Source organism: Rhinopithecus bieti, unplaced genomic scaffold (genome assembly GCF_001698545.2).
Source record: "Rhinopithecus bieti isolate Rb0 unplaced genomic scaffold, ASM169854v2 scaffold_9383, whole genome shotgun sequence".
NCBI classification, from domain to species: Eukaryota; Metazoa; Chordata; class Mammalia; order Primates; family Cercopithecidae; genus Rhinopithecus; species Rhinopithecus bieti.
This window is the reverse complement of record NW_016806471.1, coordinates 2790964-2806994: the sequence shown is the minus strand read 5'-3', so window position 1 is coordinate 2806994 and position 16031 is coordinate 2790964. Positions and strand designations below refer to the sequence as shown.

Sequence of the window (16031 nt, the reverse complement as noted above, 5' to 3'; positions counted from 1 at the left end):
TCTCTTCCTGCCTTCTCCCCTCCCCTCCCCGCCTTCTCTTCCTGCCTTCGCTCCCTTCTTCCTGCCTCCCTTCCTTCCCTCCCTTCCTCCTTTTCTCCTTTCTTCCTTCCTTCTCCTCCTTCCTCCTCTTCTTGCTTTTTAAATTGAGAAATAATTTACACAAAATAAAGTGATCCATTCAACAAGTTGTGATTATTGTATATACCCTGTGTGAACCACCACCCAAAACAAGACAGAGAATATTCCCATTCCCACAGAAAACTTCCCCGTGTCCCTTTCCAGTCAATTTTCCACTATCCTCATCCCTCCTAGGAGGAACTGATTGGATTTCTCTCACCACAAACTGATTTTGCCTGATTTTGCACTTGCTCTAAATGGACTCGTATGATTTATGTTTTGTGTGTCTGGCCACTTTAGCCCTACGTTGCAGTTTTGAGACTCATCATGTGGTTGTGTGTATTCATGGTGGGTCCCTTGTCATTGCTGAGTAGTGTTCCATTGTGTGGATATGCCACAAGTTGTTTTTCCAGTCTCCTGATAATGAAGTTGCTGTGAACATTCTTCTAGCATGTGTATGTGTTTTCACTTCTCATCAGTAAATGCCTAGGAGTGCAATCTCTGGATCATAGAATAGGTGGCTACTTAACTCCATAAGAAACTACCAGACATTTTCCAAAGTGGTTGTATCCGCCTACACTCCCGCCAGTGACGTGGGAGTTCCGGTTGCCCCCTCCACAACCTCATGCCCACTTGATACTGTCAGCCCTTTTGATTTTAGACCTTACCTGCATTTTAATGAGAAGTTAAGACTCTGTTGGTGGTTTTCAGATATATAATTGCGAACTGGAAAATGTAGCAGAATTTGAGGGCCTGACAGACTTCTCAGATACATTCAAGTTATACCGAGGCAAGTCGGATGAGAATGAAGATCCTTCTGTGGTTGGAGAGTTTAAGGTGAGTAAGATGTGTGTGTTGGTCCTGTTTAAAATCCACCTTCATTTTCTGTATAGGCCTAGGATAAAGCACAATCAGGGTCTGGGGAGGGGCATGTCCTGCAGCCTCTGAGGGATGCTGGAAGGTACCAGAAAGGAAAAGGGGAAGGAGGAGCCAGAGCACTCTGAGCTGTCTTCGCATCTCCTCCTGCCTCCCTGCTCATGCCAAGCAGCCTTGAATCCTAAGATGCAGTCTCTGCAAGATCTAGTTCCTCTCCTCATCCTACTGCCCCTACCATGCTTTCAGCAGGATCCTTGTGACAACTTCTCACTTGACAGCCCTCGTCACCTTTCTCATCACACACCTCTCCAGCGTCCATGCAACCAAATCTGATCTTCTCTCTGGACTACTGAAAGGCTTTGCTTGGGTTTCCACAGGCAAGTCGCAACTCCTTCCAAAGGCGGAGCCAGTCTTTCCCAAGCTACATGGTCCCCTGCCTCCCTCCCCTCACACACTCCACCCTCCTGCCTGGGAGAGCCTCGCCCAAGCCCCGGACACACCTTGTCCTCTCACAAGTCGGAGACTTGGGACAGGCTCTTCTTCCTTCCCTGGATGCCCTTTCTACCCCCTTTGTGGTCTGACAAAGTCCTACTCATTCTTTTAAGCACCAGCTCAAATGTCACTCTCTTTGTCAAGTGTTCCCTGATTGCTTCGGGCAGTGTGACTCACTCCTGCTCTGGGCTCCCACAGGTCTGGGTTCATGCCTTCATGAAAGCATCTTACACATGGAAAGTATCTGCAGTTATAATTGCTCCTCCCTGCAACCACGCTTGGCAAAGTCATGGCAGATGTGCTGCTGCTTCTTCTTAATCCTTTGCCTGTAGCAGACATTGCTAAGGGACCAGAGGATGATGCCCAATGCATGGTCTCAAATCCTTCTCAGTACAGCCTCCCACCAAGCAATCACAAATGGCACAAGAGCCAACCCTACTGACCACCGCTGTGCCAGATGAGAGTCCTTGAGTTCTTTTGTGGGTCCCTAGTACCTGGCACAGAGTAGGTGCTTATTCCATGCCACTTGACTGAATGAAGACCGCTGGAACTAAGATCTGTATATTTCGAATCCAGCTTCAGTGCGTTCTCCTGGTTTCAGGGCAAAATATGTGGCCTCTCCAGCAGGTCTTGTTGGCTCACTCCTTCAAAATACAGTTTTTGTGCTCTTACTATATGCCTAGTCCTGTGTTAGGCCCTGGAGATAGGGTGATGAATGAGACCTCATGCCCCCCTCATCCATCTCTAGAAGCTCACCGTCTAGTGAAGGATCTAGACAATAAATAGATTATCTCAATGCAGAGGACAGGGCTGTGTCGGGGTGAGTGTGGGGTTGGATGAGAGCACCCAGAGAACATACCTGGCCCAGGAGCGGTCAGGGAGGTTTTCTGGAGGAAGTGACACCTTTCAGCTGAGATTTGAAAGTTATCACTTTTGAAACAGATTTGAAAGAAGTTTGCCTGGGAGTGGGAGGTGGAGTACAGAGGTGCTACAGGAAAAGGGGGATCACTGTTGGTATTTTGTTGGCTTTAAAATGTAATTATTGTTGTTCCTATCTTCAAAGAATGTGCAGGATTTCACTCTTTCTCACTACCACCTCGTCCATCACACTGGCCTGTGTTCTCCTCTTGACTCCCGATTTCTGCTGTGCTCTCTCTTCTCCCCTGTGAGCTCTCAAGTAATTACTTGAGAATCATTTCACTTTCCCTACTGGAAATATGCAAAGTGCAATATGCATTATTTCTTCCACAAAAGGCAGCCTTCCATCCCTCAATCCCACACCCCTGTGGGGGGAGGGGACTTCCTGGGAGCCCTCTATCTGGGCCACCCAGGGCCCTGTGAGTCCTTCTGTCTCTCCCTCATAGGGCTCCTTTCGGATCTACCCTCTGCCGGATGACCCCAGCGTGCCAGCCCCTCCCAGACAGTTTCGGGAATTACCTGACAGCGTCCCACAGGAATGCACGGTTAGGATTTACATTGTTCGAGGCTTAGAGCTCCAGCCCCAGGACAACAATGGCCTGGTAAGAGTTTGGGTGTGGGGCCTTCTCCTGTAGCAAGATAATTACAGTCATCAGCCACAATAATTGTCTTGTTCTTTCTTTCTGGGCGTCTGTTATCTCACTAGGGGAAAGATACTCCATCAAAACAATGTATTCGGGAGGATTGTCCCCATGGGGATTTATCTAAGAGCTTGCAGGGGCTTAAGGTCCCCTGGTTCATCCTTCTCATTTTACAGGTGTGAGCCAGGACTCCCCCCGCCACCACCCCTGCACCCACACAACTGGCTGCATGCCACCCAAAGGAGAGCACTGCTCCCTCGTCTTAGGCACAGGGGTGCCATGGCGGCCACCTTGTCATCAGCTGGGAGTGGGTGTGGAGGCTAGCTGAGTCTGTCCCTGAACTTGACTTCACCTTGTGTCCTATGATGATGTAACATCCCGTCTATTTTGTCCCCGCAGTGTGACCCTTACATAAAAATAACACTGGGCAAAAAAGTCATTGAAGACCGAGATCACTACATTCCCAACACTCTCAACCCAGTCTTTGGCAGGTAATGTGCATTCTTAAATGTTTTTCTGGCCTTCATTTCTCCACGGAACATGCATGCAGACTCTAATGTGTGTCCAACCTTGTCCTAGGCCCTGTGATTGTGAACTAGATAAACATTCTAGACAGGAGAACAGGTAATAAATTGATAAACCCAAAATAAAAGAATTTCACGGAAGTGAAGAAGCTTGGTTCTGATAGCTTGCAGGGTAGACAGGCAGCGTTCGTACTAGTGTTACAGGAGCACAGGCCAGTTGGAGTTTTTCTGGGGACCACCCTGTCACCTGGCTGTCTGCGGAGCTGTTTATATAAAACATCTCAAAAAAAAACTCACAACTCTGAGGTACCATTATTATTCCTATTTTATTTTATTTTTTTTAAATACGGAGTCTTGCTCTGTCACCCATGTTGGAGTGCACTGGCGTGATCTCGGTTCACTGCAACCTCCGCCTCTCAGGTTCAAGTGATTGTCCTGCCTCAGCCTCCCAAGTAGCTGGGATTACAGGCGTGTGCCACCACACCCAGGTAATTTTTGTGTTTTTAGTAAAGAAAGGATTTCACCATGTTGGCCAGGCTGGTCTCGAACTCCTAACCTCAAGTGATCCTCTCGCCTCAGCCTCCCAATGTGCTGGGATTACAGGCATGTGCCACTGTGCCTACCCCATCATTCCTATTTTATAACAGAGGAAACTGAGGCACAGAGAGATGCAGTGTTTAATATACTTAGCTGTTAAGAGTGAGGGCCGGGTGCAATGGCTCACACCTGTAATCCCAGCACTTTGGGAGTCTGAGGTGGGTGGATCACAAGGTCAGGAGTTCAATGCCAGTCTGGCCAACCTAGTGAAACCCCGTCTCTACAAACAAAACAAAAATTAGCTAGGTGTGGTGGCACGTGCCTGAAATCCCAGCTACTCAGGAGGCTGAGGCTGGAGAATTGCTTGAACCCAGGAGGTGGAGGTTGCAGTGAGCTGAGATCGCACCATTGCACTCCAGCCTGGGCAGCAGAGCTTCATCTTCAAAAAAAAAAAAAAAAAAAAGAGAAGCGTGAGGATTCGAACTCAGACCATCTGACCCCAGTGTCTTTGTGGCACACCACGGTCTGATTTCCATCTCCATGTCAAACTTACTAGCTGCTCAGGGCAGGGATTACCAACCCAACTGTACAGGTGAAGAAAACAGGGCTCCCAGAGCTCTATTAATAGGGGTGGTAGGGTAAGTGATAGAGCCGAGATTTAGCTAGAAATTCTGCTGACTCCAAGCCCCAGGCTTTTCCAGCCGCCTTGGTGATATTCCACATTTGTGACAAAGCCATCACCTGTAGAAAAATGTTCTCTGTCCGAGACATTTGTGAAAATGATGTTTTGTTCTGAGAACCTTGCTGAGTGAGAGAATACTGTGTTCTTGTTTGCTGCATGGCATATATTTTTATTTCTGGCTTTATTATGTTGCCCATACGCTTCTTTTCTTCTTGAGTTTGTTGGTTTGTAGCCTTATGGGTTCTTTCTCTGTCATGTGTCGCACACACATACCTGCGCACACACTCCCCCCGACCCCCCGCATGCTGCACACCCAAGGCCATGCGCCCGGGCCAGGGAATGGAAGTAATCCTCTGGCACCGCAATCTGATCGTTTTCCTTTTCTTCCACTGATCCAGCCCCGAGGTCTAGACAGGAAAAGGCACGCAGGGCAGGAAGAAGGGCTCCTGTGAGGGAGACAGGGAAGCAGAGAAAGCCAGCTTTGAAGGGAGAAAGGCAACCCTGTCTGAATTGCTGGTCTCAGAGGAGCCAGGCACAAGCTTAATTAAGTGGCAGGAAAAGTCTTGCTCGGAGGCACCCTGGAAGGAAGCGGTGCTGTCAGGCTCTGCTAGGCCAATTGCTGTCTGGCAGGTGGGCAGACTTCCCCTCATCCAGCAGGGTGGAGCCAAGGAGATGCCAGCTCTGCAGCCCCTCAGATGGCTCCGGTCCATGGCCTCGGTCTTAGCGGGTAGCTTTCTTCTCTGCAGAGACCCTTGGGGACTCTGGAACAGGAATTCAGAAAGGACCAACCTTTCCTATGTGCGTGGCCGTTACTCAGAGTCCTATCCATCATGGCAGATCGCCTTCGAAAGAATAGCAGTGTCGCGGCCGGGCGCGGTGGCTCAAGCCTGTAATCCCAGCACTTTGGGAGGCCGAGACGGGCGGATCATGAGGTCAGGAGATCGAGAACCATCCCCTGGCTAATACGGTGAAAACCCCGGTCTCTTACTAAAAAAAAAAATACAAAAAACTAGCCGGCAGCGACCGAGGTGGGGCCCGCCTGTAGTCCCAGCACTCGGGAGGCTGAGACAGGAGAATGGCGTGAACCCGGGAGGCGGAGCTTGCATGATGACTGAGATCCGGCCCTGCACTCCAGCCTGGGCAGAGCAAGACTCCGTCTCAAAAAAAAAAAAAAAAAAAAAAAAAAAAAAGAAAGAATAGCAGTGTCTTCCGCAGGATATTAATTGATGTTCCAAGAAAAAAATATATTCCTTAGTAAAACCAAGACACTTGGGTTTAAAAAGATTATAATTGCAGGACTTCTCAGAACCTTTAGTATGTCCAGAAGAACTGCAAAAGAAGCGGTTCTCAACTTTATTTGACTGAAGAATTCTTTCTCCCAGAGACCACATATGATTTGTTTCTTGGAACTTGGGATTGGAAATGTGCTGGTTTGGGGCACATGTGGGTAAGGCGCTTCATGTGTCATGACTCGAGCATCTTTTCTCACATCTGTTTTCTGCTCAAATGGATCAACATTCCTGGCTCTTTGGGCAGGAACCAGTCCACACACCAGAGTGCAAGGAGAAGGGGAGGAGGCAGAGAGGAGGGCTCTCACAGCTCCTTCAAGAGAATGTATTGAACACCTTCTCTGGGATGAGTCCCTCTGTGGACAGTGCAGATACAGAACCCAAAGCCCGCCCTCTAGTGCGCATTGCTCACCCACCACAGAAGCACTGTCTCACTCTTTATCTTCATCTCAGAAGTGTGTACATTTTAATGTGGGTTCTCTAGAAAAGCCTTAAAGAACTGGAGACGGCAGGGCACGGTGGCTCATGTCTGTAATCCCAGCACTTTGTGAGGCCGAGGTGGGCAGATCGCTAGGTCAGGAGATCGAGACCATCCTGGCTAACACGGTGAAACCCCGTCTCTACTAAAAATACAATAAATTAGTCAGGCGTGGTGGCGGGCACCTGTGGTCCCAGCTGCTAGGGAGGCTGAGGCAGGAGAATGGCATGAACTTGGGAGGCGGAGCTTGCAGTGAGCCGAGATCACGCAACTGCACTCCAGCCTAGGCAACAGGGTGAGGCTCTATCTCAAAAAAAAAAAAAAAAAAAAAAAAAAAAAAGAACTGGAGCCAAGGGCAGACCCAGAGGGTCTGGGAGGAGAGGGGGAGCCTTCAGGGCACCCTGCATATCACACCCTATGGTAAATCGCACTCACTCTCCTCCCCTGTGCTTCTATGGGCTGAGTCAAAGATGTTCCATGGGGCAGTGGTCTCTATGAAGGCAGAGGAGGGAACCTAGCAGGGGCACAGTTTTGGAGGGTACTTGTGCCTTACTCATCTCTGAGCTGGGTAGAGGTGCTCTGGTGAACAGCTAATGGGCATGTGATGATAAAGTTAATAATATAATAACACATCATTATTATTATACTGGCATTGGAGCAATGCACTCATGCCAAATGCTCTTTAAATAATTCTTCACTTGACCCTTATAGCGACACGGATGGGAGGTGTTATTATCACCACTTTACAGATGAGAAAACTTAGCACAGAGAAGTTAAGTAACTGGTCTAGAGTCCCACAGCTGGTAAGCAGCAGAGGTAGGATTTGAACCTAGGCATTTAAAGCCCACAGGTTTCCTGAGCAAGCATATGTTCTCTTCTTGTTCTTATTTCTAGTATGTACTATTTAGCAAGCCACCCACCACCACCCACCCTGATTATCCTACTCAGATGTCCTCCATCTGAGGACATACCATACCACACATGGCCCTGGGAAATCTGTGCACGGAGCACCGGTTTTTGTGAGGTACCCAGATGGATCGTGGAGATTCTGACCTTGCATTTGTTTATTTAGGATGTACGAACTGAGCTGCTACTTACCTCAGGAAAAAGACCTGAAAATTTCTGTCTATGATTATGACACCTTTACCCGGGATGAAAAAGTAGGAGAAACAATTATTGATCTGGAAAACCGATTCCTTTCCCGCTTTGGGTCCCACTGCGGCATACCAGAGGAGTACTGTGTGTAAGTTGCTTGACCATACAAAGGGCACTTTGCTGCCTCTGACATTGGCACCCCAGGAGGCCTAAGCCCTCTACCTTAGCGCCTTCCTTCACTGAGCCACTGCTCCTGTCACTCAGTTAGGTACGGATTTCAATCACAGGATTATTTTAGGGAATCTTAGGGCCACCTCATGAACCCCTGTCACATCACAGTGTGTGTAAAATGGTGGCAGCTGGAGCAGTGCCATGCGCTGGGGAATGGCACAGGTGGCAGCCCAGAAGACCAGTTCCCTTGCTACCCCTCACTGAGTCCCTCCTAGATGTCAAGGACTGAGGGCTGGCAATGTTTGACAGCAAGGATTCCCTGCCCTTGGGAAATAGGGATTCTCTGCGCCTTGTACTTAATTTTGTGATGTCCCTCTTCTCCTGCCTGCTATACAGTGTCTCTCCACCGTATCTGATGAGACATAGCTTGCAATTTCTAGTTTATTAGTTTGCCTATTATGATTCAGTGATCTCAGTCAAACTCCTCACTTTTACAGAGGAGGAAACTGAAGGCTAAATAAATGTTAAATAAATAAATACATTTGTTTCGCTGAGGCCAAAATAGCATATGGATTTTTAGGACTCTGAAATAGATTTCTAGGCCAAAGTCGGAGTGTAACGCAGATTTTCTGCCCCACTGTATGGGAGCACCTAAGGGTCCATGAGCATGTGTGTGTGAATCCGAGAAGAACCTGCATGCTCCTCCATAACTCCGAGCCACCTGATGCTATTCACAGTTCTGGAGTCAATACCTGGCGAGATCAACTGAGACCAACACAGCTGCTTCAAAATGTCGCCAGATTCAAAGGCTTCCCACAACCCATCCTTTCCGAAGATGGGAGTAGAATCAGATACGGAGGACGAGACTACAGTTTGGATGAATTTGGTGAGCACCTAGCTGTGGATTGTAAACTTGTACAAAGTATAGTAACCCATATATATTACTTGGTTTGGGGGAGTGAATAGACAGAGCCAGTACCCTAATTATACCACATGAGGCTCTGCGCATGTGACACTATCTAACAATACTATCTAACAACCCACATCAGAGTTCTGCTGTCTTGTCAAGTGTCAAAGTGGACACATTTTCTTGTCGTCTTATGTTTTACTTGCCCTTTTTAGATCATAGCCATTAGAGTTTTACACAAAGTACTAGTAATGAACTAATTTCCATGTAATGCATAATTTGCTTAAAAATGCCCAGATGGTAGTGCAGGAATTTCCCTTCCAGGTTTATTCCATCATTTGTTCCATCCCTTCTCCCAGAAGCTTCAGGGATGCTGTGGTTGGCTTGAAGAGCCTGCTACGTTCCCATTTGGCTCATGTCCAAGCTTGGGGTCTTGCTCTTTCCAAGCAGCAATTTATAATACGGCCTGTCCTGATGCATCAATAGCTAGCCACACTGTGACAAAGACTGCAGTAAGCATCACAGAGCATGCAAACTGTGCTTCCATATTTTGCATGGGGGAGGGATACCCAGAGGGGGTGGTGGCAGGTGCATGGGATATCCAGGGGGAGCTGAACAAAGGTGCACAGGAAGAAAAGTGCTTTCTGCTCCTCAGCTTGATTCATGACATTGTAGAAAACTATGTTTTCAGGCCGGGCACGGTGGTTCACACCTGTAATCTCAGCATTTTGGGAGGCCAAGCAGGTGGATCATTTGAGGTCAGGAGTTCAAGACCAGCCTGGCCAACATGGTGAAAGCCCATCTCTACTAAAACTACAAAAAAAAAAAAAAAAAAAAATGAGCCGGGTGTGGTGGCATGCACCTGTAATCCTAGCCACTCAGGAGGCTGAAGCATGAGAATCACTTGAACCCAGGAGGTGGAGGTGGCAGTGAGCCAAGATCGTGCTGCTGTACTCCAGCCTGGGTGACAGTAAGACCTTGTCTCAAAAAACAAACAAACAAAAAAATCTATGTTTTGTCTTTGCATTTTAAAGAGGACTTGGTATCAGGGATGATTAGATGTTTAAGAAATGTTGATGCTGCTAACATGTGAACTTGCAAACAGGATTGGAAATAAATTGGGAAGCATCATGGTCTGATGGTTAAGGGTAACCCCAAACAAACAACTGCCCTGTCATGGGGATTGTTCCAGTTACTATTGATATATAACAGATCACCCCAAACTTAGCAACTGGAAACAACCATTTGTTTTCCTCACAATTTTGGGGGGTCAGGAGTTCAGGACGGGCTCAGGTGAACAGTTCTGGCCGAGGCTGGCCGTGAGCTTGTGCCGCAAGAGTAAATACAGAACGCTCCCTCTCACCGGATCTGGAGTTCTGGTCCCTTTGCTCTTGGCAGTCCACAAGTTACGTTTGAGACTGGGTGGCTCATCTCCTGAGGCTGCAGTCAGATGTCAGCTGAGGCTGCAGTCATCTGAGAGCCCTGCTCGGGGGAGCCATCAGGTGGCCCACACACACAGCTGGCAGTTGTGCTGGCTCTCGGCTGGGGCTAATGACCAGAGCACCTACACAGGCCTTTCCAGCATGGCAGACTCTGTGGACTCAGGCTCCTTACATGTGGATGGTGTCCCCCAGAGTGGGAGTCCCCAGAAAACCAGGGAGGAGCTGTGTGGCCTTTGTGTCTAAGCCTCGGAGTCACACAGCATCTTTTCTCCATACTTTAGTGTTTGACTACGTCTCCAGATTCAAAGGGAAATGATACAGACCCCACTTCTTTATGGGAGAAGTGTCAAGAGAATCTGGGGCCTATGTTTTCAGAATACCACAGTGATGGCCGGGTGCGGTGGCTCACGCCTGTAATCCCAGCACTTTGGGATGCCGAGGTGGGCAGATCACTTGAGCTCAGGAGTTCGACACCAGCCTGGCCATCATAGCGAAAACCCCCCTCTACTAAAAATACAAAAATTAGCTGCGTGTGGTGGCACATGCCTGTAGTCCCAGCTACTCGGGAGGCTGAGGCGTGAGAATCACTTGAACCCAGGAGGTGGAGGTTGCAGTGAGCCGAGATTGCGCTGTTGCACTCCAGCTGGATGACAGAGCAAGACTGTCTCAAAAAACAAAAAACCAGAATACCACAGTGATGCTAGCTGCTGTAAAAATTGAACCTCCAATGTCCGTGTTCTAATACAAAAAAAGTTTATTTCTCATTGATTCTAAGTAGACATTCCTCCAGGTGGGTAGCTGTCTTCCAAGCAGTGTTCCATGGACCCAGGTCCCTGCCGTCTTCTAGCTCTGCAGTTCTTCACTGAAGGAGTCTAAGGCTGCTGTTCCTTTTTGCAGTCGGAAGAAAAAGGCACATAGAGACTCCTACCCAGGAGGGATTTATGGGCCAGGTCCGGAGGGGATGCACATGTCACTTCTACCCATGTTACCCTCTGGCTGAAGTTGGTCACATGGCCTCCTCTAACCGCAAGGGAGGCTGAGAAACAGGCACGCCATGAGCTCGTGCCACAGAATTAAATACAGAATGCTCCCACTTACCCATTCTGGTATCCTGGTCCCTTGACTAGTGGCAGCCCGCAAGTTAGGTTTGAGCCTGGGTGGGGCAGGGCTCCTGGTCAGTTCTGTCAACTCTTCCTTCACAAGTCAAAGTCTGCATGTTGGCACTGCCTGTCCATTTTGGCAAAGTCTGGGATGAAGTGCTGGAAGCAGGTCCAGGCAATCTGGCTAAACTATTCACAAATATTCATTCCTGCTTCAATGCCGCTTTCCATTGCAGAAGCCAACAAAATCCTGCACCGACATCTCGGGGCCCCTGAAGAGCGGCTTGCTCTTCACATCCTCAGGACTCAGGGGCTGGTCCCTGAGCACGTGGAAACAAGGACTTTGCACAGCACCTTCCAGCCCAACATTTCCCAGGTAAAGGGCCTCCCCTCCCTTGAAGACCATTATCCCTGCCCCAAATGCAATGGCAGTAGTTGACGTGTTTGCCCCTTTTATCTTCTTTGAATGCTTTTAGATGTACAGAAATAGAAATGAGATTCAAATTAGTGTCATATCAAAGGGGAATTTTTTGTAAGAATTTCCAGATAACTCTCTAAATCCAGAAAGGAGATTGGCCATGACTCAGAACAAACCAGAACCAGGGTCTCTCTGTCTCATCTCTGTTTCTCTGGGTCTATTTCATCTGCCTTCTCGCTGTGATCACCTTCCTATGAGTCCAGCTATTACAGAGAGTCGAGTGTTTGTGTGTTGTAATGCGGCCCCGTCTACTTCTAAATGCATAGGGATTCATTGGCCAGACTTGGCCCCCTTGCCAACCATGGGACCACTCAGCTCCAGCGAGGTGGGCAGGGTCTGGGAAAGTGATTGAGCTCAGCCCAGTTCAGGAGGTGCCATCTGAGACTACAGTATCAGGGAGGCAAGGACCATGTGGATAGCGATGGGGGACATTCCACTCCCAGAAGATGGAGAGCAGTTTCTACAGAAGCAAAGCAAGACATGGCCACTGACAAAATAATCTATGTGGAAGCTTGTTATAATAAAGATGTCCAGGTCATGTCTGCAGAGATTTGGATCCAGTAGGTCTAGGGTGGGTCCAGGAATCTGAATTTTAACAAGTACCTGAAGAGGTTCTGATCACACTTTAAGAAATATTAATCTAGGATGGGCGAAGTGGCTCACACCTATAATCCCAACACTTTGGGAGGCCAAGGCGGGTGGATCACGAAGTCAGGAGTTCAAGACCAGCCTGGCCAAGATGGTGAAACCCCACCTCTACCAAAAATACAAAAATTAGCTGGCTGCGGTGGTGGGTGCCAGTAAGCCCAGCTACTGGGGAGGCTGAGGCAGGAGAATTGCTTGAACTGGGGAGGCGGAGGTTGCAGTGAGTCGTGATCACACCACTGCACTCCAGCCTGGGTGACACAGCTAGACTCTGTCTCAAAAAAAAAAAAAAAAAAAAAAAATTAATCTCATGATGCTAATATTGTTGACCCTGACAGCAAAACTATGGACGTGCTGATTGCAAAAGGGTTGGCCTGGGCTTTCTAGGTTGTTTTGTCACTTACTTCTTGCTTTTATTTTGTTCTACATTTCCACTTCTTCCTTTCACCAAAGAATCTATTCCTTCTCCTTTTTCTCCTCTCACCCCTTAGCTGTATAAGGAGTTTCAAGAAATGACAGAGTGAGGAAGATTTCTCCTTGGGAATCCACAAACCCCCATCACTTCTGCCTACAGCATTAGCCACAGACTGTGGCTGCGTCTGGGGAGACACTGGGCGCCTAATATTCTGTAGAGTGCTTGATGAATTGTAGAGCCCTGAGCCCTACAGATTAGTTGGAGGAGAGTCAGATCATAGTAAAATATATCCCTTTTCAAGAGCTGCACTTCATGTATTTTGGTCACAATACATTAGGAAGCCAATCTAGTGGTTTCCTTGGCAACTTTCTTGAAGATCAGTTTGTTTTTGTCTAAAGACAGAGTCTACAGAACATTCAAAAATAGTTTGAAGAATACAAATTGGTTTGTACGGTTGATATAGTTTTTTCATGGCATTCCTGACCTGTCTGGAAGAACATTCGAGTCAGATGGATGGGCCCAGTCTGTGGCAGTCAAAGAGCTGAGCAGGACCTCCCCAGGATGGCAGCACAAATGTCAGTCCAGGCTTTCACCTCCCCTTCCTGCTAGCCACTTACCTGGTGGTGGGCACCAATGAACCAATGGCCAGGAATCCTTACCTTTTGGGAACTATAATATTATCATTGTTTGAGCTCCTGTTTTGAAAATGCCATGTTGTCAGTTTTCCTTGTTGTAAGTTTTCCTTTTACAAAATTTAATACCATTTTCACTAATTGCATTCATTACTTTTTGTATTTTGAGGTAAGTAGAGAAACACTTGGGTATGGCAAAAGGGAGATTGGTGTCAGGTGGGCAATGTGATGGATAGAATGACCGCATGAGAACTGCTAAAGGTGAAGGACCCAATTTTAAGTCATTGTAAGAGGGGGTGGGTGTGTGCGTGTGTGTGTATGCATGCCTGCATGTGGGGTGTATATGTGGATATGTTGGGATTGGGTTAGTAATGGGAAGTCCGCAGTTTTATTAACCAGGTGAGACCCAGACTATGATACAGGTGGACATGTGCAGCCATCGGAGACCCCTGGGTGAGAATGGAAAGTGGGTGGCCCAAATGACATTATACATACAAGATTAATCTTGGTTTGCTCTCTTCCACTTATTGCCTTCCATATGGACTAATAAATTAGAGGGACTAAAGAAACAGTTTCATCTAAGAAATATGAAAGAAAATTGTGGCTTCTGCTACCCATCATATAACTTCAGTCCTCTTTTCATTTTCAAATGGTTTAGGGAAAACTTCAGATGTGGGTGGATGTTTTCCCCAAGAGTTTGGGGACACCAGGCCCTCCTTTCAACATCACACCCCGGAAAGCCAAGAAGTAAGTCATCTTGAGATCCTGCTACATACACTGGGCTGGGGACTTGGTCCAGTACCAGAAAAAAAGTACCTTCCAACTGCTTCTTGCAGATACTACCTGCGTGTGATCATCTGGAACACCAAGGACGTTATCTTGGATGAGAAAAGCATCACAGGAGAGGAAATGAGTGACATCTACGTCAAAGGGTGAGGTTAGCACACAAGAGACTTTGCCAAGCTCAGGGAGACAGACTCTCTCCTTCGTGAGTTTTCATTACTGAATGTGCCCAAGATAGGATTCTTGGTTTTTTGAGGTTATTTTATCTCATTAATGTGATCTACTTAGGTAGCTCCTGGAAAGCAAAGGGGAGAGAATAGAGAAAGAGAGAGTGAGACCTGTATGGACTTTGTTTATGAGCAAAGCTATATAAGGATTATAAGATCTGATAAATATTTATTTGTTTCCTTTTTGACAACGTGGATTTTTTTTCAGTTTCTTGAGCAGATTTATTATTTCTAGGACTTTTTAGCCATGTAGTTTCTTTTTATTCCCCTTTGATACCCTGAATAGCCTTTGAGACACAAGTAAGACTTCCAAAATTTCATTTTCTACATATTGTATTACCAGAAGCCCATGTCTATGGAAAAGAGGAAATGTTCACAGATTTCTAAAGAAGTCATTTATTCTACCAACCTGCATTGAGTGCCAGCATCCAACATGTCCAGGGTCATTGTTGTTCAATATTCTCTTACTTGCCTAATTGAATTTCAAATCATCTGTGTGGATGCCTTGATCATATGCCTCCATCATAGATGTTGCATGCAGTACAGCATAGTGACTAAATTCTGGTACTTTCCCTACTGGCTGCGCAAGGTAGTTAGCTCGCTGTTCCTCATCTGTAAAATGGTGATAATGATTATTCCTCCTTCCCAGGGATATTCAGGTGACCCAGTTATTCAAAGCATTTAGGACAGCGCCTGGCAGATAGTATTGTTGCTGTTCCACATGGACTGAGTTTGGTTCCTTGATATATAAAAGATAAGACTTGTGACATTTAATATATTCGTAAAGTCAGAATAAACGTTCACCTATAATCCCATGTGGCCTTCAATCAAAACTTTGTTAAAGATATAATTAGTATCATTTAGGTTCACTGTAAACAGGGAATGTTTCATCAAGTTCTTCATTATTCTTTCTCATTTTGGGATCTCATTACCATTCTCTACGGAAAACTAATCTCAGCTAATTATATATATGCAAATTTATTTGACTATCATAAGCATAAGCATTATTTTTTTTTTCAAATCAGGGAAACAAACTCAAGTAATTCTGAACTGAGAGAAAACTCCTCTAATCAGAGAATAAAGCTCAACTTAAAGTACTTCGAAAAATGTGCAATAAAAATCTACGACACGTGAAAAGATACTAGACACAGCTGGGTATTGTATTACATATCAAGCTATACATACATGCACACAAATACATATACCTAGAGGAGCTGTTCGACTTGTCTTAAAGTATGGAAAGATTTATGTTTAAAATTAAATGTGAAAATTCATAAGAAAAGAGAGGAAGAGCTGTAAGGGTGAGCAGTCTAGGATAGGATGATGGTGACCCTTAGGGGTGGATCAGGAGGTGAGGCCACTAAGGTGGTGACCAAGAGAACGTGAACTCTCCTTGATGAGTTACCTTAAAAATTAATCGTCGGCCGGGCGCGGTGGCTCAAGCCTGTAATCCCAGCACTTTGGGAGGCCGAGACGGGCGGATCACGAGGTCAGGAGATCGAGACCATTCTGGCTAACACGGTGAAACCCCGTCTCTACTAAAAAGTAAAAAAAAAAAAAAAAACTAGCCAGGCGAGGTGGC

General features: G+C 46.8%; 1 protein-coding gene across 1 annotated transcript in view; it reads left to right on the top strand.

Moving 5' to 3' along the window:
* MYOF (myoferlin) overlaps positions 1–16031 on the top strand; it is a 157796-nt gene that overhangs the window by 125574 nt on the left and 16191 nt on the right. The window contains 8 exon segments of the mRNA XM_017876763.1: positions 829–954; positions 2850–3005; positions 3444–3535; positions 7627–7797; positions 8558–8706; positions 11506–11645; positions 14098–14186; positions 14276–14371. Of these exon segments, the coding sequence (XP_017732252.1) occupies positions 829–954; positions 2850–3005; positions 3444–3535; positions 7627–7797; positions 8558–8706; positions 11506–11645; positions 14098–14186; positions 14276–14371 (1019 nt within the window).